The sequence below is a fragment of the Anomaloglossus baeobatrachus genome (assembly GCF_048569485.1).
Source record: "Anomaloglossus baeobatrachus isolate aAnoBae1 chromosome 5 unlocalized genomic scaffold, aAnoBae1.hap1 SUPER_5_unloc_20, whole genome shotgun sequence".
Lineage (NCBI taxonomy): Eukaryota > Metazoa > Chordata > Amphibia > Anura > Aromobatidae > Anomaloglossus > Anomaloglossus baeobatrachus.
This window is the reverse complement of record NW_027441796.1, coordinates 715,837-741,118: the sequence shown is the minus strand read 5'-3', so window position 1 is coordinate 741,118 and position 25,282 is coordinate 715,837. Positions and strand designations below refer to the sequence as shown.

At 43.3% G+C, this 25,282-nt stretch overlaps 1 protein-coding gene across 1 annotated transcript in view; it reads left to right on the top strand.

The window, feature by feature from the left end:
• Positions 1 to 23,802, top strand: part of LOC142258987 (uncharacterized) — a 51,483-nt gene extending 27,681 nt beyond the window's left edge. Inside the window, exon 11 of the mRNA XM_075331528.1 lies at positions 18,162 to 23,802. Within this exon, the coding sequence (XP_075187643.1) occupies positions 18,162 to 19,951 (1,790 nt within the window). The 3' untranslated portion in view covers positions 19,952 to 23,802. The remainder of the gene's footprint in view (positions 1 to 18,161) is intronic.
• The last annotated feature ends 1,480 nt before the right edge of the window (positions 23,803 to 25,282 follow it).

Sequence of the window (25,282 nt, the reverse complement as noted above, 5' to 3'; positions counted from 1 at the left end):
GCAGGCACACACAGCAGATGGCAGGCACACACAGCAGATGGCAGGCACACACAGCAGATAGCAGGCACACACAGCAGATAGCAGGCACACACAGCCGATCACAGGCACACACAGCCGATCGCAGGCACACACAGCCGATCGCAGGCACACACAGCCGATTGCAGACACAGCAGATCACACACACACACACACTCACATCACATCCAGCACTTACGGCAGCAGGGAATGAGACAAGTCACGTGTCCCGCCGCAGGTCCTGTTCAGTGCGCTCCACTGCACTGCCTCCCAGGATTCCCCCGGCGAGAGGAGATCGGTGTCGCTGGATGAGGTGAGTGTGTATGCGATCCGATGTGTGTGTGTGCGATCCGATGTTTGTGTGTGTGTGTGTGTGTGTGTGTGAGTGTGAGTGATTTGATGTTTGTGTGTGATCCGATGTTTGTGTGTGCGATCTGCTTATGTGTGCGATCCGATGTGTGTGTGTGTGTGTGAGATCTGATGTGTGCGGGGGTGTAATCACTGCATGTCCTGCCGCTCAGTGTCGGGTGAGTGTAATTGCCGGGTGCCGCTGTGTATAATGAAGTGTCCTGTAGTATCTGTAACTTTTTTAGCTGCACGGACACTTCATTATTGATCCGCGACTAGGGCTTATTTTCGGGGGAGGGCTTATATTTAAGTCTTTCTCCGAAAATGCTGAAAATCCCTGCTAGGGCTTATTTTTGGGGCATGTCTTATTTTTGGAAAAACACGGTAGCAACATGTCTCAAATGTTATACCATATCCCTCAGGCACCTACCATAGAGGGAGGATAAATCCAAAAACAGAAATAGAGATCCATATTTTATGAATGCATATCTACCAAACCAAACATATTAACTCTACATTAGACCTGTATCTTAGTACAAGTATAATCAAAGAAGCAAGATAAATCCAAAAATTGATTACATCTTTATTAACATGATACAAAAAACATCATAAATTTATCACATAATCAGAGATGGGTATCAAAACACACACAGTTAAAAATTAACCCCTTAAAAACACGGAAAATATCCTGGAGCAGTGTGGTTATTAGCTATTGCATAAGGGTGGTCAGAAGAGAGAATAATGCAATTAGATATACCAAACATGATACTACAAACTGACAATCTGGCAGTTTTAAAGGCGAACTTAATCACCCATAATGGAGTTTCAATTTTAAAGTGACGGTGCCTTAGAGCTACATGATATACAGGAGCATCACTGCAACCTTACACATATATACATAATATAGCATGGCACAATGTTATTATAGAATTCCCCATATATGCAAAATGCCCACATTCAATTCAATGTACCCCCATATATCATCATATAACCCTGTAGAGCAGGGGAGAGAAGGGGAACATCAGGGCATCAGGCTGCTGGAAGACAATTTGAAAAGTTGGAGACCACTACCTGAAGAACCACACTGCCCAGCACCTCTACGCGCGTTTCACACTCGCTTCGTCAGGAGGTGCTGTGACAGGGGAATGGTCAAAATTATATAGCGTTAGACTTACCTGAGGCCTATTAGTGGTGCGCACCACTTGGCGGCGGCCATGCCGCCCACTCCAGCTGGCGTCCCGGAAGGTACGATGCGCATGCACGCTAATCGCTTCACTCATTGGGCGCCGACCGGAGGGGAGGGAGAGACACCAGCACACAGAGCGCGCACAGGCATCAGCGCGTCCAGCGCCATCTTAGGTGAGGGCAGCAGTACTGGAAACCCACCATAAACGGGAAAGTTTATGAAAAATATATACAGTACCAATGATCTGAGACAACACCATTATTGTGCACATAAGAAAATGCACAGATTGGGTACAAATCAATCATTATTTCAATTCAGTTAAATCCATACAGGAAAACAAAGAGGATATGGCAATATAGCACACAAGGTTTCCAAGGGACACCCATTCACCCATATAGGTTATAAAAAAAAACATTAATTATCCCAAGATAAGATTGTGCGCCACATAGCCATAAACAGATAATGCATATGAACCAAATCCAAGTATATTATCATACAAAAATACATATTACAATACAACAGTTTAATTAATGGATCATTCAGGTACAATTCCCTCATAGATGTAGAGCACATATTCACATATGGTAGTTTTACTTAAATGGCTGCTCCCACCAAACGATGTACAAAATAGGACAACATAAAATAAAAATAAAAATTAAAATAATGACCATAAAAATCAGAGAGTGAGGAATTGGTGGGGGCCACTCAGGCCAAGAGCAGATAACGTGCAGAACATGAATTAGTCAAGAGAACGTACAACAAATGCACGAGGACATAGATCAAAATTCAATTAGTATTTTAAAGGGAAGATGATCACAGGAAAGGCTTAAAAGACACCAGATCATTCAAACCCTGTGGTTTCACAGGTTACAGCATGGTGATCCACTTTACCTCCTTCTGGTCCAAAACCCTCCTGTGATCACCTCCCCTTGTACCAAAATAAACTCTATCCCTCTAAACTTGAGGAGGCGCCAGTTACAGCTATGTTTTTCCCTAAAATGTTTAGGTATATTATTAAGGGCCTCAAAGTCTTCTGGTTTCTCAACCTTTGCCGCTTTTTTGATATCCCTAATGTGTTCAAGGACCCTAACCCTAAATTCCCGGGAGGTCAATCCTACATATATAAGTCCACAAGGACACTTTGCTCAGTAGACTACAAAAGTTGTCCTACAATTGATGTTATGCACAATTTTTTATGACTTAGTATTGGAGGAATCAAGCAAATTGATAAAGCAGCGAGTCTCGGAGAGGTAATTATTATGGGGGACTTTAACTATCCTGATATAAATTAGGTTACAGAAACTTGCAGTTCCAGCAAAGGAAATAGATTTTTGATAACAATGAAAGATAATTACCTTTCACAAATGGTACAGGACCCCACAAGAGGGGGAGCACTACTAGACCTTGTACTAACCAATAGGCCAGACCACATATCAAATATACAAGTTGGGCGTTACTTGGGGAATAGTGATCACAAAATAAGTTTTCATGTATTCTTTAGTAAGATGTATAGTAGAGGGGCTACAAGGACACTAAGCTTCAGGAAAGCAAATTTTAAATGGTTGAGAGATGATCTTAGTACATCATCCCAGTTTATTGCACTAAGTAATAAAAGTACACAAAGCAAATGGGAGACATTTATGAGCATCCTGAATTGGGCTTGTGCAGAAAATATACCCTATGGGAACAAACATGCTAGAAATAGGAGGAAACCCCTATGGCTAAATAGAGCTGTAAGGGAAGCATTAAAAGAAAAACAGAAAGCCTTAAAAGAATTAAAGAGGGTAGGTAGTGATGAGGCATTATATAATTATAGAAAATTAAATAAAATATGTAAAAAGCAAATTAAGTTAGCTAAGTTTGAGACAGAGAGACTCATTGTGAGAGAAAGTAAAAATAATCCTAAAATATTTTTTAACTACATAAACAGTAAAAAACTGAAAAGCGATAGTGTTGGCCCCCTTAAAAATAGTCTTGGTGGAGGGGGATGAGGGTAAAGCCAACCTGCTGAATGACTTTTTTTTTCTACGGTTTTTATACAACAAAATGCCATGGCAGATGACATGACCAGTGATACCATAAATTCACCCTTGAATATTACCTGCTTAACCCAGCAGGAAGTACGCCGCCGCCTCGAAATCACTAAGGTTGACAAATCTAGGTACCTAGTGGGGTACCACAGGGGTCAGTATTGGGCCCGCTTCTTTTCAACATATTTATAAATGACCTTGTTGGGGGCATGCGGAGTAGAATTTCAATATTTGCAGATGATGCTAAACTCTGCAGCGTAATCAATACAGAGAAGGATAATTTTATATTACAGTGAGATTTATGTAAATTGGAGGATTGGGCTGAGAAGTGGCAATTGAAGTTTAATGTAGATAAATGTAAGGTCATGCACTTGGGTAGAGGAAATAAAATTTATAATTATGTACTTAATTGTAGAACACTGGGTAAAACAGACACAGAGAAAGACTTGGGTGTATGGGTGGATGGTAAACTTCACTTTAGTGGACAGTGTCAGGCAGCTGCTGCCAGGGCTAATAAAATAATGGGATGTATTAAAAGAGGTATAAGTGTTCATGAAAAAATATAGTTCTACCTCTGTACAAGTCACTAGTGCGACCGCACTTAGAATACTGTGTACAATTCTGGTCACCGATATATAAGAAGGACATAGCTGAACTGGAGAGGGTGCAGAGAAGAGCGACCAAGAATATTAGAGGAATGGGTGGGCTGCAATATAAAGACAGGTTATTAAACTTGGGGTTATTTAGTTTGGAAAAATGAAAGCTTAGGGGGGATCTAATCACAATGTATAAATATATGAGGGGACAGTACAGAGACCTTTCCAAAGATCTTTTTACAACTAGGCCTGCGACTGGAACACGTGGGGCATCCGCTACGTCTTGAGGGAAGGTTTAATCATAATCACAGACGAGGATTCTTTACTGTACGAGCAGTGAGACTATGGAACTCTCTGCCGCATGATGTTGTAATGAGTGATTCACTACTAACATTTAAGCAGAGCCTGGACGCCTTTCCTGAAAAATGTAATATTACTAGTTATATTAGATTTTATGACAGGGTGCTGATCCAGGGAACTAGTCTTTTTGCCGGATGTGGAGTCAGGAAGGAATTTTTTTTCCCCATTGGAGCTTGTTTGCCACATTGGTTTTTTGTTTTTTTTTTTGCCTTCCTCTGGATCAACATGTTAGGCTACGGGTTGAACTAGATGGACTTAGAGTTTCCCTTCAACCTTAAAAACTATGAAACTATGAAACCTTTACATTTGGGAACACGCCCCACAGTCTCCAAAAGAATATGAACCCCATCTGGGTCCTTTTGACAAACCCAGAAACATGGAGGGGGGTGGGACATAGTGATTTCTCACTATCATGTCCCTAAGGGTCCTTGACCTTTTGTAGTGTTATTGATGGTTTATCCGAATTGACTTTTGCTAGATCACCATCAGATAGGAGTATCGGTCAATAGCGTGCAGCAACTTCATTCATTTCCCTTCACTGAGAATGATAGGCCGTAATAAATCTGACTTGATTATCCTATTATTTTTTTTTTAACTTCGTTTTATTAACAATTTCAAACATGGTACAACTGACATTTGCCATATCAAGATAGCTCAGTATATAGATAGTAATATTTAAATATAACAATGAACAGTCATATAAAGTCCATAATATCTTTAGCACTTAACATAGAACAATGTTATTATCCAAACTTCTTATCATTTGCATATATATCTAAATTTATATTGAGCATAAGAACAGCTCTAACTATCAGCATGATCATATTTTGAAAACAAGATAGAAAAAGGAAGAAAGAAAGAACAACCACAACAGCCACATTGCATTATTATATCTCAATATACCATTGGACAGTGTTTCATATCTCAACATCTAGCGGGAACCACCATTATCCGCATAATCTCCCTCAAACCTCCGCAAGTGTGTCTGGAGAAGAATTCCACAAACCCCAGATTTTGTTAAATTTTCCCGGGCACCCCCTATTATAATATACCACCCGCTCATAGACTATGGTTGCATTGACTAGTTTAACCCAGGACCGCACAGTTGGATTCTAATCTCCCATCCACCTCAGAGCTATTAATTTCCTAGCCAGAAACAATGCCTCTCTGAGGAATATTGTCATGTAATGATCCCAGGACTCTTCCTCCACCACCCCAAACAGGCATATCAAAGGGTCACACAAAACAGGAATCGACACAATCGATGTCAGCAGAGATGTCACTCCCCGCCAGTACGAAGATATATTAGGACAGCTCCAGATCATATGTATGAAATTTGCCCCTGAGAGATGACACCTCGGGCACTCCGATGTACAAGAACGGCCCATACTAAATAATCGAGTTGGAGTAAGGTATGCCTGGTGGACAATGTAGCATTGAATCAACTTATTATTAACTGATGGGGATACCGCAGTCGGAGATTCCAATATCTCTTCCCATTCCTCTCCCTGTAGAGAGGGAATTAGAGATTTCCATCTATCCTGGGCTGGCAAGGGGTCCGACTCCACCCCCACCGACAACAGGTAAGTATATATAGCTGAGATGAGGCCTCGAGGTCCTTGTGATTTTAGAATACCTATCATAGGAAGTGATATAAATTTCCTCACTCCAATTTTCTGTATGTGGGATTGAATCGCTGTGCGAATCTGCAGGTATCTAAAAAACTGTGATCTTGGAACATTATATTCAACCTGGACTTGTTCAAAGGACTTGAAGGTTGTGGTTCCCGGGACAAAAAGATCACCTAATGCACTGACGCTGTGAGTGGCCCAGAATTGCGCCGAGGGTATGGAAGTGGCTATTCCCCCATAATGGGAGTTCCGCCACCACCCCTTCGAAGTGTACCACCCTCTTGGCTTGTCGCCAGACTAATCTTGCCAACCTGAGGAGGGGTAATTGCCGTGGTGTTCTCAGTCCATCTGATTCCAGAAAATCCACTAAACAATCAGTCCCAGCCGCGTGTACCAAGTGACTCTCAGAGTTTGGCAGCTGACATCCAGGCATCCAAGTCTCCAGTGCCCTAAGCTGTCCCGCGAGGTAGTAGAGGAAGAACTCCGGCAGAGCCATCCCTCCCAGTCTTTTGGATCTCTGTAAAATGGATAACCGAAGTTTGGGTCTGGATTTACCCCATATGAAAGAAGTAGTAAGCGAGTTCAACATTGAGAAGAAGGATTTGGGTACTGATACTGCACTATGTTGTAGTGTATAACTAAGCTTTGGAAGTAATATCATTTGATTAAATTTATTCTGCCAACCACTGACAGGGGTAGCTTGCTCCACAAGTTATATTTAAGTTTAACGTGCTCCAGAAGTGGTGTTATACTCGTCTGCAGGTCTAGTGTATGGTCTTTCTGTATGTGTATTCCCAGGTATTTAAAGCTAGTTACCACTTGCAAAGGTGACCTACCCTCCATTGAAATTCCAGACCCGTTCATTAATGGCATCAAAGCAGACTTATCCCAGTTGATGCGTAGTCCCGAAAACTCCCCAAATTTGTCTATAGTGTCTATAACGACCGGTAGAGTCTCTTGCACTCGATCTAAGAAGACAACCATGTCATCCGCATACAATCCTATTTGATCTGTGCGGTCGGCTATAGTGATTCCAGTGATCTGTGGATGAGAGCGGATTCTAATTGCCAAAGCTTCAATAACTAGTGCAAACCATGCTGGAGACAGAGGGCATCCCTGTCTTGTGCCTCGGTTCAATGAGAAGGGTGTAGACATAGCACCATTGACTAGTATCCTGGCTGTCGGAGACCTATACAACATATGAATCCAGTTACTGAATTTAGGCCCAAAGGCAAATCTATGGAGACAGGCAAATAAAAATGGCAATTCTACCAAGTCAAATGCCTTGGCCGCGTCCAGCGAGGCCAAGGCCCACTCGTTCTCCTGGACCAGTGTGCTATATTGCACTATGGACTGGACCCGTCTTATATTTATAGAGGTGTTTTTCCGAGGCATAAATCCGGTTTGATCTGGGTGAACTATACTCAATATGACTGAATTAAGCCTGGACGCCAGTATTTTGGTAAAGATCTTGTAATCCACATTAACTAGGGATATAGGACGGTATGAACCGCAGTCTAGTGGATCTTTACCCTCTTTCCTCAGCACGACTATATGTGCTTCGTATAAGGTGGCAGGTAGAGAGTCGCTGGCTGAAAAATGTGAGAAAACCTCTAAAAGAATCGGGGCCAGTACGTCACAATATTTACTATAGAATTCTATGGGAAGGCCATCTGGACCCGGGGATTTCCCCCTAGCCATATCCGAGATGGCAGTAGTCACTTCATCCAGTGTGATGTTCGCCTCCAGAGACTCCCGTTGTGATCCACTCAAAGTGGGAAACCCCAAATCCGACAAATATGTCACGCAACTTTGAACTCCATGAGGATTTCTAGAAGTGTATAGGGTTTTATAGTATTCACAAAAGCACTCGAAAATATCCTCAGGGGATGTAGCTATTGAGCCATCCATCCTCCATATTCCCAATATTGTATTTGAAGTGTTGTGTTGCCTAACCATATATGCCAATAATTTACTGGATTGATTTCCAAGCTCAAAATATGATTGTCGGGTAAAGAACAATTTGCGTTTGGACTTGGGGCGGCTTTGCACGTTGCGACATTGCACGTGCGATGTCGATGGGGTCAAATCGAAAGTGACGCACATCCGGCGTCGCAGTCGATATCGCAACGTGCAAATCCTTTTTGATACGATGAACGAGCGCAAAAGCGTCGTTATCGTATCATCGCTGCAGCCTCCGACATTTCCATAATGCCGGTGCAGCGACAGGTGCGATGTTGTTCCTCGCTCCTGCGGCAGCACACATCGCTGTGTGTAAAGCTGCAGGAGCGAGGAACTTCACCTTACCTGCCGCCGGCTGCAATGAGAAGGACGGAGGTGGGCGGGATGTTTACATCCTGCTCATCTCCGCCCCTCCACTTCAATTGGCCGCCTGCCGTGTGACGTCACTGTGACGCCGCACGACTCGCCCCCTTAGGAAGGAGGCGGGTCGCCGGCCAGAGGGACGTCGCACGGCAGGTATGTGCGTGTGAAACTGCCGTAGCGATAATCGCTACGGCAGCTTTCACTAGATATTGCACGTGCGACGGGGGCGGGACTATCGCTGCAGCATCGGTAACACATTGTTACCGATGTCGCAGCGTGCAAAGCCCGCCTTGTTCTCAGAGTGCTGCATATATAACCTATATGATTTCATCCAGGCCGCCCTATTTCCATCGGTTGGGGCTGATATATATATATATTGCCTCTGAGTCCCTAAGTCTCCCATCTACTATATCATCCTCAGTTTTAGTCACTCTTTTAAGATATGTTATGGTTGAAGACAAACACCCTCTAAGGTAGGCTTTAAGAGTGTCCCACACCAAGTTAATATTCCAGGGTTTAGGGTGGGCTTCCAGGAAATCCTCTATTTGGGTCAGAGTTCTATCACTTTGATCTATTAGCTTCAGCCAAAAGGGGTTTAACCTCCAAAAGGGTTTACCAACACCTTGGTTAGTCTTCATAGTAAGAATCACTGGGCTGTGATCTGATATGCCCCTGACCCCGTGTACCACGTCATCCACCCAGGTTGCGATATTGCTCGACCCAAATATATAATCCAGTCGGGACAGCGTGCGTCTAGTAGAAGAATGACATGTATATTCTCGGGTGTTAGGATGCCGGAGTCGCCAAAGGTCAATCCACCCACCTCCCTCCGCGCATTGCTGCAAATCAGTCAAGTGTGTGGCCGAATGTTGTCCCCCTCCATCCATCCGAAACCTGTCCTGCTCCTCATTCATCACAAGATTAAAATCCCCCATACAGAACACATACGCATCTGGATAATTGAGGGCAAAGCTCAGTGCTTGTTTAAGAATGGAGATGCGAGCTGGCGGGGGGTTGTAAATACATAATAGCACATAATCTCTAGAGTTTATAGACGCATATATAAACACAAATCGCCCCTCCGGGTCACGCCTCACCACCTTCACTTCCCAACGGATATGTCTATGGACCAATAGAGAGACACCCCTGGAGTAGCTGGTGTGGAACGCATGTGCCGACCATTGTACCCACGGTTTGTTTTCTAGTCTGGCTGTGCCCCGTGTGAGGTGAGTCTCTACCAGTACCACCAGTTGGGCCTTGACTTGCTTAATTTGGGAGAATACCTTAATACATTTTTTGGGCGATTTTTAAGGCCTCTGACATTCCAGGTCATAAATATTAGCTCTGACCCCATATTACATACATCTTTTTATAGAACCAGGATCCCAGGTATAAGACGCTTTCTGCCCTGCAAGTAAGTGTGGTTAACCCTCCAACAGTAATAAGCCTGTCCCTGCAAAGAAATAAAGTTAATGCAATTGCAGCTGTAAACATATGGAACCAATATCGAACTTCAGGACCTTTCCGATAAGTCCTGTAACACATTTCCAACATCAATGGGGATACCACCACTGAATACAGTGTCCTGGTATAGGTGGTATAAGGGTGCACAAGATAGGGCTCCCATTTCACAAGAACCAATTCCTCCATCACTCGAGTCACGGGGAAGTCCCATCTGTCTCCAAAGGGGGCTTCAAGCAACCATGGAAGAAGAGGGTCGCCAGGGGGCACAGAAAATGTCACCTAGGAAAGTAATCTCATTGCTTCTGCCCCTTAGGTTTCAGGTGTACCTGTAGCCAGTCCTCAGCCTCAGCAGGTGTAGTAAAAACAGAGGCAACCCTTCATGCACTATGCGGAGCCGGGCAGGGTACAGCATAGAGTAGATGATGTTCCGCTCCCTTAATTTCTTCACCTCCATGAAGTGGGCCCTCTGTTTCTGGAGGTCCACCGAAAAGTCCGGAAAGATCGAGAGCGCAGCATTATTGAACTTGAGTGGGCTCTTCTGTCGGGCCAGACGGAGTGCTGTGTCTCTATCTCTGTAGTTGAGCATCCTTGCTAAAAAGGGACGTGGTGGCGCGCCTAGAATAGGAGGCCTTGTTGGAACTCTGTGCGCCCTCTCCACCGCAAATGTCGAGGAGAACTCATCTCCGAGATTACATTTCAGCCACTCCTCCAGGAATTGTTCCGGATGCTGACCTTCCGAGCTTTCTGGCAGTCCTATGATTCGGATATTGTTTCGACGCATGCGGTTCTCCAGATCGTCTGCTTTCTGGCGCCATGCATTTGCCGATCCGGCCATTGTGGTCATTTTTGTTTTTAGTGTTACAGTTTGATCCTCAAGTTCAGACACTCGCGTCTCAACTTCCGCTGTTCGGGCTCTCAAGGATTGCATGTCCTGACGCAGGAGGCCCACCTCTGAATGTACCTGCTCTATTTTCCCTGTGAGGGAGCTGTTGCTTGTAGAAATTGCTTGTAGAAGCTGTTCATACACCTGCCTCAGGGTTAAATCATCTTTATCCTCTGACCCGTCATCCAATAGTGCCTGACCTTTTGGGATGGCATTTCTCTTGTCTTTAGGGGCATCTGCCTTGACCACCCCTTGCAAACTCCTTAAGTTTGTCAATAGCTCCACTTTGTTTAGGGGGACTCATATTGATACACTGGAGATTTGCTGATTCTGCACCCCTCTCTTATCATGCCCCTGTGCGTCTGAATCTGTGTTTTTTATAATGTATATTTAGTAATATGTCTGTCTCCACTTCCTCACCATGTCCAGAGAGCCGGAAAACAGCCACTTATATGGTGGATAATAAGAATGAAGGGAGTCCCAGGGCAGCACAGCACTCAGGGTGTATTTATCAGGATGATGCAGGCCTGCGCAGCGTGGGGACTTCAATATGTGCCACTTATTTGTTTTCATGTGTCAGGAAGAATCTGCAGGGCCTGTTTTGCAAGGCACACACTCCAGACCCTCCAACACTCTATGGGTTAAAGTCTCCCACAGCCACCGGCCCCTGCTGCTCACTGACTGCCAGTTACACAGCTAAGGGATAAACTCCCTGTGCTCACCACTCCCGGTCTTCACCTCTGGCCATAAATCTGTCACTCCTCACTGCTCTCCGGAGTCATGCTCTGCTGCTCACTGTGAAAATGCAGGCTGTGGGAAGATGGCTTCTGCTCCACACTCTCCAGCCTCAGGAGATCCAGCATCGCCGTGCAGGAGTCAGGGAATAGCTCCAGTGGGAATCGCCAGCCTCCAGATGGTGTCTCCTGTCACAGCAGCAGGTCAGTGAGTAAATGGATCAGGTAACCGGGTGTAAATGGCCAGGATAAGATCAGGATTATAGGAGCTCTCTTCCCATGCGTCCTCTCTGGTCGGCTACATCGCCCCGCCCCCCGATTATCCTATTTTTTTATGTTAGATTTAAGCAAGTTATCCCTCAGGGTATTTCTTGCCCTCATAGCCAGATTGAATTGACCTATCACTATAGTGGCGGGACTTGAACCGTCTCTTAAGATCCCTCGCCTGCCCCTCAAATAACTCAATGTCTGACCATACCCTGCAGGCTCTTAAAAAAAGAAAACCTGACCTGTTGGTATAGAATTGATAACTTGTGGTGGATGAGATGATTTTGCACTAAGAAGGGAGTTTACAGCTGTTCCTTTTCTAAAGATATCCGTCACAACGGAACCATCCGCTGCCTTCATTATTCTGACGTCCAGAAACTCTGTTGAGTCAGTGCTGTAATTATAAGTTAGTTTTATATTAGAATCATTTACATTCAATGAGCACATAAACCCAGTGGCGTAACTAGAGTTGGATGGGCCCCGGTGCAAAGTTCAGACCTGGGGCCCCCCTCCACATACACCGACACTTGGGGTAGGGAAAAATGACACTGACACTCGGGGTACAGGATAATGACGCTGACACTTTGCTCTCACCCACAGCACCCTGAAATCCCTCCATCAGCACCCAGCTTTCCTATGTTCTGATATTTATTTTGTCCTCAGCACCCAGCTTTCCCATATCAGAGCATGAGAAAGCTGGGTGCTGAGAGATGTATAGCAGAGCATGGGAAAGCTGGGTGCTGAGGGAAAGAGCTTTTTTCCCTCAGCACAAAACGTTCCCATCCCCTGATTGTATCTTTGTCCCCCTTGTATAAAGTTCTCAAAATACAATAATGTCCCCCGCAAAGCCTTCCATATAATATAAAGGGTCCCGCATAACCCTTCATATTAGAATGCAGCTCCATAGTCCTCCATGTATTATAATGCATTTCCCATAGTCCTCCATGTATTATAATTCATCCCATAGTACTCCATATACTATACTGCACCACATAGTCCTCCATATGTTATAATGCACCCCCATAATCCTCCATGTATAAAGTAGCCCTTCAACTGTAATGCATTTTCAGGTTTCATTTCAAATCCAATGTGGTGGCATGCAGAGCCCAACTCGCGAAAATTGTGTCACTGTCCAAATATTTCTGGACCTAACTGTATACTAATGCAGGCAGCCTCTCCAGGCCTCCATGTATACTAATGCAGGCAGCTTCTCCAGGCCTCCATGTATACTAATGCAGGCAGCCTCTCCAGGCCTCCATGTATACTAATGCAGGCCTCTCCAGGCCTCCATGTATACTAATGCAGGCAGCCTCTCCAGGCCTCCATGTATACTAATGCAGGCAGCCTCTCCAGGCCTCCATGTATACTAATGCAGGCAGCCTCTCCAGGCCTCCATGTATACTAATGCAGGCAGCCTCTCCAGGCCTCCATGTATACTAATGCAGGCCTCTCCAGGCCTCCATGTATAATAATGCAGACAGCCTCTCCAGGCCGCCATGTATACTAATGCAGGCAGCCTCTCCAGGCCTCCATGTATACAAATGCAGTAATGCAGGCAGCCTCTCCAGGCCTCCATGTACAGTTAGGTCCAGAAATATTTGGACAGTGACACAAGTTTTGTTATTTTAGCTGTTTACAAAAACATGTTCAGAAATACAATTATATATATAATATAAGCTGAAAGTGCACACTCCCAGCTGCAATATGAGAGTTTTCACATCCAAATCGGAGAAAGGGTTTAGGAATCATAGCTCTGTAATGCATAGCCTCCTCTTTTTCAAGGGACCAAAAGTAATTGGACAAGGGAATCTAAGGGCTGCAATTAACTCTGAAGGCATCTCCCTCGTTAACCTGTAATCAATGAAGTAGTTAAAAGGTCTGGGGTTGATTACAGGTGTCTGGTTTTGCATTTGGAAGCTGTTGCTGTGACCAGACAACATGCGGTCTAAGGAACTCTCAATTGAGGTGAAGCAGAACATCCTGAGGCTGAAAAAAAAGAAAAAAATCCATCAGAGAGATAGCAGACATGCTCGGAGTAGCAAAATCAACAGTAGGGTGGGTACATTCTGAGAAAAAAGGAATTGACTGGTGAGCTTGGGAACTCAAAAAGGCCTGGGCGTCCACGGATGACAACAGTGGTGGATGATCGCCGCATACTTTCTTTGGTGAAGAAGAACCCGTTCACAACATTATCTGAAGTCCAGAACACTCTCAGTGAAGTAGGTGTATCTGTCTCTAAGTCAACAGTAAAGAGAAGACTCCATGAAAGTAAATACAAAGGGTTCACATCTAGATGCAAACCATTCATCAATTCCAAAAATAGACAGGCCAGAGTTAAATTTGCTGAAAAACACCTCATGAAGCCAGCTCAGTTCTGGAAAAGTATTCAATGGACAGATGAGACAAAGATCAACCTGTACCAAAATGATGGGAAGAAAAAAGTTTGGAGAAGAAAGGGAACGGCACATGATCCAAGGCACACCACATCCTCTGTAAAACATGGTGGAGGCAACGTGATGGCATGGGCATGCATGGCTTTCAATGGCACTGGGTCACTTGTGTTTATTGATGACATAACAGCAGACAAGAGTAGCCGGATGAATTCTGAAGTGTACTGGGATATACTTTCAGCCCAGATTCAGCCAAATGCCGCAAAGTTGATCGGACGGCGCTTCATAGTACAGATGGACAATGACCCCAAGCATACAGCCAAAGCTACCCAGGAGTTCATGAGTGCAAAAAAGTGGAACATTCTGCAATGGCCAAGTCAATCACCAGATCTTAACCCAATTGAGCATGCATTTCACTTGCTCAAATCCAGACTTAAGACGGAAAGACCCACAAACAAGCAAGACCTGAAGGCTGCGGCTGTAAAGGCCTGGCAAAGCATTAAGAAGGAGGAAACCCAGCGTTTGGTGATGTCCATGGGTTCCAGACTTAAGGCAGTGATTGCCTCCAAAGGATTCGCAACAAAATATTGAAAATAAAAATATTTTGTTTGGGTTTGGTTTATTTGTCCAATTACTTTTGACCTCCTAAAATGTGGAGTGTTTGTAAAGAAATGTGACAATTCCTACAATTTCTATCAGATATTTTTGTTCAAACCTTCAAATTAAACGTTACAATCTGCACTTGAATTCTGTTGTAGAGGTTTCATTTCAAATCCAATGTGGTGACATGCAGAGCCCAACTCGCGAAAATTGTGTCACTGTCCAAATATTTCTGGACCTAACTGTATACTAATGCAGGCAGCCTCTCCAGGCCTCCATGTATACTAATGCAGGCAGCCTCTCCAGGCCTCCATGTATAATAATGCAGACAGCCTCTCCAGGCCTCCATGTATAATAATGCAGCCAGCCTCTCCAGGCCTCCATGTATACTAATGCAGACAGCCTCTCCAGGCCTCCATGTATACTAATGCAGACAGCCTCTCCAGGCCTCCATGTATACTAATGCAGACAGCCTCTCCAGGCCTCCATGTATACTAATGCAGACAGCCTCTCCAGGCCTCCATGTATACTAATGCAGACAGCCTCTCCAGGCCTCCATGTATACTAATGCAGACAGCCTCTCCAGGCCTCCATGTATACTAATGCAGACAGCCTCTCCAGGCCTCCATGTATAATAATGCAGACAGCCTCTCCAGGTCTCCATGTATAATAATGCAGACAGCCTCTCCAGGCCTCCATGTATAATAATGCAGACAGCCTCTCCAGGCCTCCATGTATAATAATGCAGACAGCCTCTCCAGGCCTCCATGTATAATAATGCAGACAGCCTCTCCAGGCCTCCATGTATAATAATGCAGACAGCCTCTCCAGGCCTCCTTGTATAATAATGCAGACAGCCTCTCCAGGCCTCCATGTATAATAATGCAGACAGCCTCTCCAGGCCTCCATGTATAATAATGCAGACAGCCTCTCCAGGCCTCCATGTATAATAATGCAGACAGCCTCTCCAGGCCTCCATGTATAATAATGCAGACAGCCTCTCCAGGCCTCCATGTATAATAATGCAGACAGCCTCTCCAGGCCTCCATGTATAATAATGCAGACAGCCTCTCCAGGCCTCCATGTATAATAATGCAGCCAGCCTCTCCAGGCTTCCATGTATACTAATGCAGCCAGCCTCTCCATGTATACTAATACAGCCAGTCTCTCCAGGCCTCCATGTATACTAATGCAGACAGCCGCTCCATGTATACTAATGCAGACAGCCTCTCCAGGCCTCCATGTATAATGAGCCTCCCCAGGCCTCTGGCCACCGTGTATTCACTAATATATAAGTACTCACCCTCTCTCTTCCTGCTCTGTCTTCACGTCTCCTCATTCCACTGCTGCTCGTCCTCACTGCTCCCCTCATTCCCCAGCCGCTGCTCGTCTTCACTGCTCCCCTCATTCCCCAGCCGCTGCTCGTCTTCACTGCTCCCCTCATTCCCCAGCTGCTGTTGTGTCCTGACCGCTCTCCTCTTCCACCGCTGCTCATCCTCCCCCCTTCTCGTTCTCCCGGTGCTCCGGTCGGCGTCCTGCGCTCTGTGCACTCTGAGCACAGCAGTCGCACAGGAGTGACGTCACCGCGCAGGCACGGAGGGGGGGGAATGATGATGCATAGAGTGCCGCCGGCACCTCTATGCTTCAACATTACTGTGACGGGGGAGGGGGCCCCGCTGCCGCCGATGACACCAGGCAGGGGGGCCCGGTGTCGGCGGCAGCGGGTCATATAGCCGCCACGTGGTTTGTGACAGATCAGCGCAGCTCCTCCCTCACTAACAGGAGCTGGCTGCTGAACTGCCGGGCGGCCGCCGGGCCCCTAAGCTCCCGGGCTCGCTCGCAATGGGGACCGCTGCGACCGCGGTAGTTACGCCCCTGAATAAACCCCTTTAGCTCCTCCTGCCCACCCTGCCAAACCATAAACGCATCATCTATATACCTCACCCACAACAAGACTGAACCATTATCACTGTCAGGATATTGAATGGAGTGCTCCCAATAGCCCAGGAAGAGGCACGCATGCGAGGGCGCACAAGACGCCCCTATGTCAGTGCCCCTCTCCTGGAGATGGTAGCGCCCCTTAAACAGGAAGAAGTTGTGGGTGAGGATAAATTTCAGCAGGGTGAGCAGGAGAGAAACAAGATCACTATCCAGAGAGATAGTGCCCAAATAGAATTCAACAGCCCTTAACCCATCAGAGTGTGCAATAGATGTATATAATGATTCTACATCAGCAGTCATCATTATAACATCATCATCCAGATGTAAAGCGATTAGCGCGCATGCGCATCGTACCTTCCAGGACGCCAGCTGGAGTGGGTGGCATGGCCGCCGCCATGCAGTGCATGGCACTAATGGGCCTCAGGTAAGTCTAGCACTATATAATGGTGACCATTCTTCTGTCACAGCACCTCCTGATGAAGCGAGTGTGAAACATGCGTAGAGGTGCTGGGCAGTGTGGTTCTTCAGGTAGTGGTCTCCAACTTTTCAAATTGTCTTCCGGCAGCCTGATGTTCCCCTTCTCTTCCCTGCTCTGCAGGATTATATGATGATATATGGGGTTACATTGAATTGAATGTGGGCATTTTGCATATATGGGGAATTCTATAATAACATTGTGCCATGCTATTTTATGTTTATATGTGTAAGGTTGCAGTGATGCTCCTGTATATCATGTACCTCTAAGGCACTGTCACTTTAAAATTTAAACCCCATTATGGGGTGATTAAGTTTGCCTTTAAAACTCCCGGATTGTCAGTTTGTATTATCATGTTTGGTATATCTAATTGATTGCATTAGTCTCTCTTCTGACCACCCTTATGCAATAGCTAATAACCACACTGTTCCAGGATTTTTTCTGTTTTTAAGGAGTTAATTTTTAACTGTGTGTTTTGATACCCATCTCTGATTATGTGATAAATTTCTGATGTGTTTTGTATCATGTTAATAAAGATGTAATTAATTTGGGGATTTATCTTGCTTCTTTGATATACTTGTACTAAGATGCAGGTCTAATGTAGGTTTAACATAGAGGGAAGATGTCTTAACTATCTGGTGCCTCTCAGCCCTAGGCTGAGATGCTGTTCCAGGTTAGGGCACGCTGGCCCTTTAAGAATACATTTGTGCGAACTCACAGGAGACCTGCTTGGTGTGCGCAAGCCCTGGGAGATGGAAACCATTATAAGCGGCCAGGATAGTAAGTGTGCCGGTGTCTCTACCTAGGAAAGGGGGCAGGACAGTAAGGGGATGCTGGTTACGGTGTTACAAGCTATTTTATAAATTATATCCTTAAATTTGTATATGTTATTAAAAATTATTTTTATTCTTGGCAGATGACTATATCAGGAGATTAGAGGCAGAACTGACATCTTCAGTTTTTAAATCAGATGACCTAAATATGCCACAAGATATAATTGAAGCAAATTCCACAATTCAAGATATACCATCATCCCTTCACAGCAAAGATCTATCATCTGATTCTTTTAAACAAGTCTTACCTTTTGATTCATCACATACTATTAACAGAAACAAAAGAGGCATTAAAAATCAAAGTGCTCATATATCAAAGAAGCCATTTTCAACTTCAGAATATCGAAAAATCCATAAAAAAATGCACACAGGGGAAAAACAATTTTCTTCAGACTCTGTTAGTTACCAGAGAAATCACATAGGGGAGAAGGCATATTCATGTTCAGAATGTGGGAAATGTTTTAACAAAAAATCAGAACTTGTTATACACCAGAGAATTCACACGGGGGAGAAGCCATATTCATGTTCAGAATGTAGTAAATGTTTTGCACGTAAATCACATTTTGTTACACATATGAAAATTCACACTGGAGAGAAGCCATATTCATGTTCAGAATGTGGGAAACATTTTACCCAAAAATCAGATCTTGTGATACACCAGAGAATTCACACAGGGCAGAAGCCATTCTCATGTTCAGAATGTGGGAAATATTTTGCATTTAAAACATATCTTGTTATACACCAGAGAATTCACACAGGGGAGAAGCCATTCTCATGTTCAGAATGTGGGAAATGTTTTGCATTTAAAACAAATCTTGTTATACACCAGAGAATTCACACAGGGGAGAAGCCATTCTCATGTTCAGAATGTGGGAAATATTTTAACTATAAATCAGATCTTGTTAAACACCAGAGAACTCACACTGGGGAGAAGCCATATTCATGTTCAGAATGTGAGAAATGTTTTGCATCTAAAACATATCTTGTTAAACACCAGAGAATTCACATTGGGGAAAAGCCATTCTCATGTTCAGAATGTGGGAAACGTTTTATTCAAAAATCAGATCTTGTTGTACATCAAAGATGTCACATTGGGGAGAAGCCATTTTCATGTTCAGAATGTGGGAAATGTTTTAACAAAAAACCTGATGCTAGACACCAGAGAACTCACACGGGGGAGAAGCCATATTCATGTTCAGAATGTGGGAAATGTTTTAACAATAAATCAGTTCTTGTTACACACCAGAGAACTCACACTGGGGAGAAGCCATATTCATGTTCAGAATGTGGGAAATGTTTTGCACACAAATCACTTTTTGTTATACATGAAAGAACTCACACGGGAGAGAAGCCATTCTCATGTTCAGAATGTGGGAAATGTTTTGCACAGAAATCAAATTTTGTTACACATCAAAGAACACACACTGGGGAGAAGCCTTATTCATGTTCAGAATGTGGGAAATGTTTTAACATAAAACTTGATCTTGTTACACACCAGAGAACTCACACGGGGGAGAAGCCATATTCATGTTCAGAATGTGGGAAATGTTTTAGAACAAAAACTAATGTTGTTATGCACCAGAGAACTCACACAGGGGAGAAGCCTTTTTCATGTTCAGAATGTGGGAAATGTTTTGCACAGAAATCATATCTTGTTATACACCAGAGAACTCACACAGGGGAGAAGCCATTCTCATGTTTAGAATGTGGGAAATGTTTTGCATCTAAAACATGTGTTGTTAAACACAAGATAATTCACACGGGGGAGAAGCCATATTCATGTTCAGAATGTGGGAAATGTTTTAACAAAAAATCTAATCTTTCTAAACACCAAAGAATTCACACAGGGGAGAACATGTTTAGAATGAGGTAAATATTTTACACACAAATGTGATCTTTTTTAACATCACAAAACTCACAAGGTAGAAGCCATTATCATACCTAGAAGATGACAAATGTGTTACTTAAATTTTAATTTGATGACCACTAAGAAAATTCACATGAGAAGAAACCATATATTTGACAAACTGAACAAAAAAACACAAGAGAGTGTAAAAAAAAAAAAAAAGCAAGTAAACCAGAAAGGGAAAGCACACTAGAAGTTACATTAGTATTATAATTATATACAGTTACTAATAGACATCTGTTTTCTAAAAATCAGAGTAATATTCCATGTACATTGAACATTTCACATTGTTATATATTTATATTATTCACTATATGGACAAGAGTATTGTAACCCTCCCCCCAAAAATACCCAATATTCCTCCTCCCTCTTCTTGTTTCAAAGATTATACCATATTGCTCAGGTATCTACCGTAGAGGGAGGATGCCTTAACTATCTAGTGCCTCTCAGCCCTTGGCTGAGATGTTATTCCAGGTTAGGGCATGCTGGCCCTTTAAGAATCCTTTTTGTTTGTACTGTATATTGCAGCGTTTTGGATGCAGCTGAAATATGCTGCATCTAAAACGCTGCCAACAGTGATCATTGGCACACAGCCTAATAAGAGGGAACTGAGGAAAGGTGAGGAGAATTTTTTTTTGGGTGTATTACTAAAGGATGGGCACAATAGTACAGGGCACAAGGATGAGCACAATACTACAAGGATGGGCACAATGCTACAGGACACAAGGATGTACACAATACTGCAGGACACAAGGATGGACACAATACTACAAGGATGGGCACAATGCTACAGGGCACAAGGATGTACACAATACTACAAGGATGGGCACAAGGATGAGCACAATTCTACAGGACACAAGAATGGACACAATACTACAAGGATGGGCACAATACTACAAGGATGGGCACAATACTACAAGGATGGGCACAATACAGGGCATAAAGATGGGCACAATACAGGGCATAAGGATGGGTACAATACTACAGGGCACAAAGATGGACACAATACTAGAAGGATGGGCACAAGGATGAGCACAATACTACTGGGCACAAGGATGGACACAATACTACAAGGATGGGCACAATACTACTGGGCACAAGGATGTACACAATACTGCAGGACACAAGGATGGACACAATACTACAAGGATGGGCACAATGCTACAGGGCAGAAGGATGTACACAATGCTACAAGGATCGGCACAAGGATGAGCACAATTCTACAGGACACAATAATGGACACAATACTGCAAGGATGGGCACAATACTACAAGGATGGGCACAATACTAAAAGGATGGGCACAATACAGGGCATAAGGATGGGCACAATACTACAGGGCACAAAGATGGACACAATACTACAAGGATGGGCACAATACTACTGGGCACAAGGATTGGCACAATACTATAGGGCACATGATTGGATACAATACTACAGGGCGCAAGGATGGATAGAATACTACAGGACACAAGGATGGACACAATACTATAGGGCACAAGATTGGATACAATACTACAGGGCACAAGGATGGATAGAATACTATAGGGCACAAGGATGGACACAATACTATTGGGTTAAAAACTACAGGGCATAAGGATGAGCACAATACTACAAGGATGGGCACAATACTATAGGGCACAAGGATGAGCACATTACTACAGGGCACAAGGATGGACACAATAATACAGGGCACAAAATAATCACAATACTACAGGGCACAAGGATGGGCACAATACTACAAGGATGGGAGACATTACTACAAGATGTTAGCTTAGTAAGTTATATATACTTAACTAAACAAAAAAGTGCTGGTTTGTCATGTCATAAGAAACAAAAAGCAAAATATGTTAAAAAAAAAAAGGGATCCAAAGGTGTATAGACAAAAACATGGAATAATTAAAAATGTCACTTTGGCCTGCAAAGTATGCATACCCTCTCATTTTTTTTCTATGAGTTTGAGACCCCTGTTCTAAGGGGACTTTGATTATAAATACTTACTAAATTGTCCCAATAACCTGTTACTCAAAACATTTTTTCCAATAAAGTCTGAGTATCTAAACTAATGTTCTTCATTTCTTCTTCCTCCATTTCCTTTTTGCTGGAGCAGAGGTCGCCCAACCTGTTCCCTCATTATGGCAGTAAATGTCTTGGATACAATACTCTTATTACTGCAATTTCTCACTAACAAAGCTTTAACTGTTTGTTAATTGTTCCAAAAGTATTACCATTATTCCTCTGTAAGGCCTGACGTAACAATTTAACCCTATACTCTTGGCCTTTTTAACACAATATGAACTCGTCCTTTTCTTTCCTTTCCTTGGCTGTTTACTTCTCCACACGAGGTCTTTGATTACGTTTTCTATTATTCTAAATACTTTTTTAAATTCCAAATTTAGCTTTGAGCGCACAACAAAAATGGGGGGAAGAAGTATTCTTTTTTTCCTATTTAGATCATTCTATTTTTTTTTTTTTTTAAGAGAAATGACAATAAAATGCCCCTCCCCCTCCCCTTCAACCTTCTCCCAATCCGGAATGCTGGTGTAGATTTATCTATACAGAGACGTCATGTACAGAAATATTAGGGCTACAGCCGCATCACATATGTTATACAGAAGAATAGCGCTGTCTCCATAGTTCTTTATACAGTGACTTATAGATCAGACAAGCTGCTCATATTTAGGCAGTTTCTATTTTACTCAATCCATCTAAATGTTATCAATTTATCTGTACGTATGCCGACCTTGTGGAGGAACAGAGGGTCATAAATCTCTTATAGATGATTTATAGATCTGACAGTCTACAAAGTCCACTAGGGATACAGATCGGAGCTCTTGTCCATTGTGTGTCAGTAACGGCCTAATGTCCCTTTCCCATTTACACATAATAGCAGGAACATAATTTTCCGCATATTTCGATAGCGGCACTTGATAAAATCCAGAAATCTCGCCAGACATTCTCCATGAATTAGATATTGTGCTCAGCATCAAGTCTGACCGCAGTCCAAGTTCTTTAAACTAGAGTTTGATGGGCCCCGATGCAAAACTTTGGACCTCGGCCCCCCCAACCATACACCAACACTTGGGTTATGGGATAATAACGCTGACATTCGGGGTACAGGATAGTGTGGCTGACACTGGGCTCTCTTCCTTCAGCACCCAGGTTTCCCATGATCGGAAATCCCTTTTTTATCAGCACCCAGCTTTCCTATGTTCTGATATCTTGTCCTCAGCACCCACCTTCCCCATGCTCTGCTATACATTTTCCCTCAGTACCCAGCTTTCCCATATCAGAGCATGGGAAAACTGGGTGCTGAGGGAAAGATATATAGTAGAGCATGGGAAAGCTGGGTGCTGAGAGAAAGAGCCTCAAAATGTTCTCATCCCATGCTTGTATCTTTGTCCTACCTCGTATATAGCACTCCAAGTACTATAATAGCCCCCACATACCATTCCATATAGTATAATGGGTCCCACATAATCCTTCATATATTTGAATGCACCCCATAGTCCTCCATATATTATACTGCACCCCATAGTCCTCCATATATTATAATGCAGCCCCCATAGTCCCCCATGTATTATAATGGATCCCATAGTCCTTCATGTATCATACTGCACCCCATAGTCCTCCATATGTTCTACTGCACCACACAGTCCTCCATGTATTATAATTCACCCTGCTGTTTTCCATATGTTATGATGCAGCCCCTATAGTCCTCGATATATTAAAATGCAGTCCCCATAGTCCTTCATATTGTATTCTACAGCCCACATACAATTTAATGCACGCACATAGTCCTCAGGGTCACCATATGCGAAAAAAATTAAAATTTAACTTTTAATTAATTTATTCATAAAAATGAGGATAATCCTCACTAATAAACAAACAATACAAAAAAGGTTTGGCCCCTCCTACTTTTTCAAGGGTTCAATGCAAACCATAAACAAGCTAGTAACCCTTGTTAGAGCGATAAGCACGGCCGCTCCTGCCACGTGCATGTCATTGGGAGTGAGGTCCATGGCTTATGGGACCTGACTTGGATTTACCGCATACATGACTCCTTATTGAGTCTATGTTTATTGCATATGATGAATTTTTGGACTCATTTTTAATGAGATCTGAGATGCAATTGCCACAATTATAAGCTCCCCTGATGAGTTTGCTTTTCTAACGAAACGCGTTGGGAGGTACATTTTCTTAATCATGAGGTTCCGCCAGGAGGATGCCTGAACCCATTCGAATCTAATATGTGGTATATCAGAATTTGGTGAGATAAATCCATTTTTTTATTTATCAGTGGACTTTCTGAAACTGGCACCTGGTTTATGGGTGAGAAAAGTTCCACCTTGTATAGCGGTACTAGCTTTTTTATGGTTTGAATTGAACCCTTGAAAAAGTAGGAGGGGCCAAACCTTTTTTGTATTGTTTGTTTATTAGTGAGGATTATCCTCATTTTTATGAATAAATTAATTAAAAGTTAAATTTTAATTTTTTTCCGCATATGGTGACCCTGATGCGCAATATTGCTGTCCTGATTTGATAACCTGTGTATTTAACCCAGTGGCTATTTAAACATGCACATAGTCCTCCATATATTATAATGCAGCTCCATAGTCCTGAATGTTTTATAATGCACCCCATAGTCCTTCATTTTGTAGTATGCAGCCCCCATACCATTTAATGCACTCCATAGGCCTCCATGTATTATAATGCACATTCATAGGCCTCCATATATTATAATGCAACCCCATTGTCCTCCATGTTTTGTAATACAGCCCCATATTCCTTCATATTATATTATGCAGCCCTCATACTATTTAACACTAGAACTACTGAGGTAGTCATTTTGACTACTTTGCACCATGTATTTCTATATAGGTGTCATGAGTCCAGTAGTTCTAGTGTTAATGCACCCCATATACCTCCATGTATTATAATGCATCCCCAAAGTATATATAAGGTGTCTTTCATATTGTATTACACAACCCTCATACCATTTAATGCACTCCCATTGGCCTCCATATATTATAATTTGGCCACCGTATACTCACTGATTAAAAAAAAAATAAAATAATAATAATAATAAACAAATCCTCCAGGGGCAGACGCGGACACTGAGAGCAAAGGGCCCCTGTGCAAGAATTGACCATGCCCCCCCTCCTGAACCCCTCCCACACCTCCCTCTGCCTCTTGGGGTCTTCCAATTTACCATTTTAAGTTTTGTTGTGCTGATCATCTTGCATTTGGAAAAAATATTAAGATTAGAGTTACTCATTCTCACCTGGTCCAGTGATGTC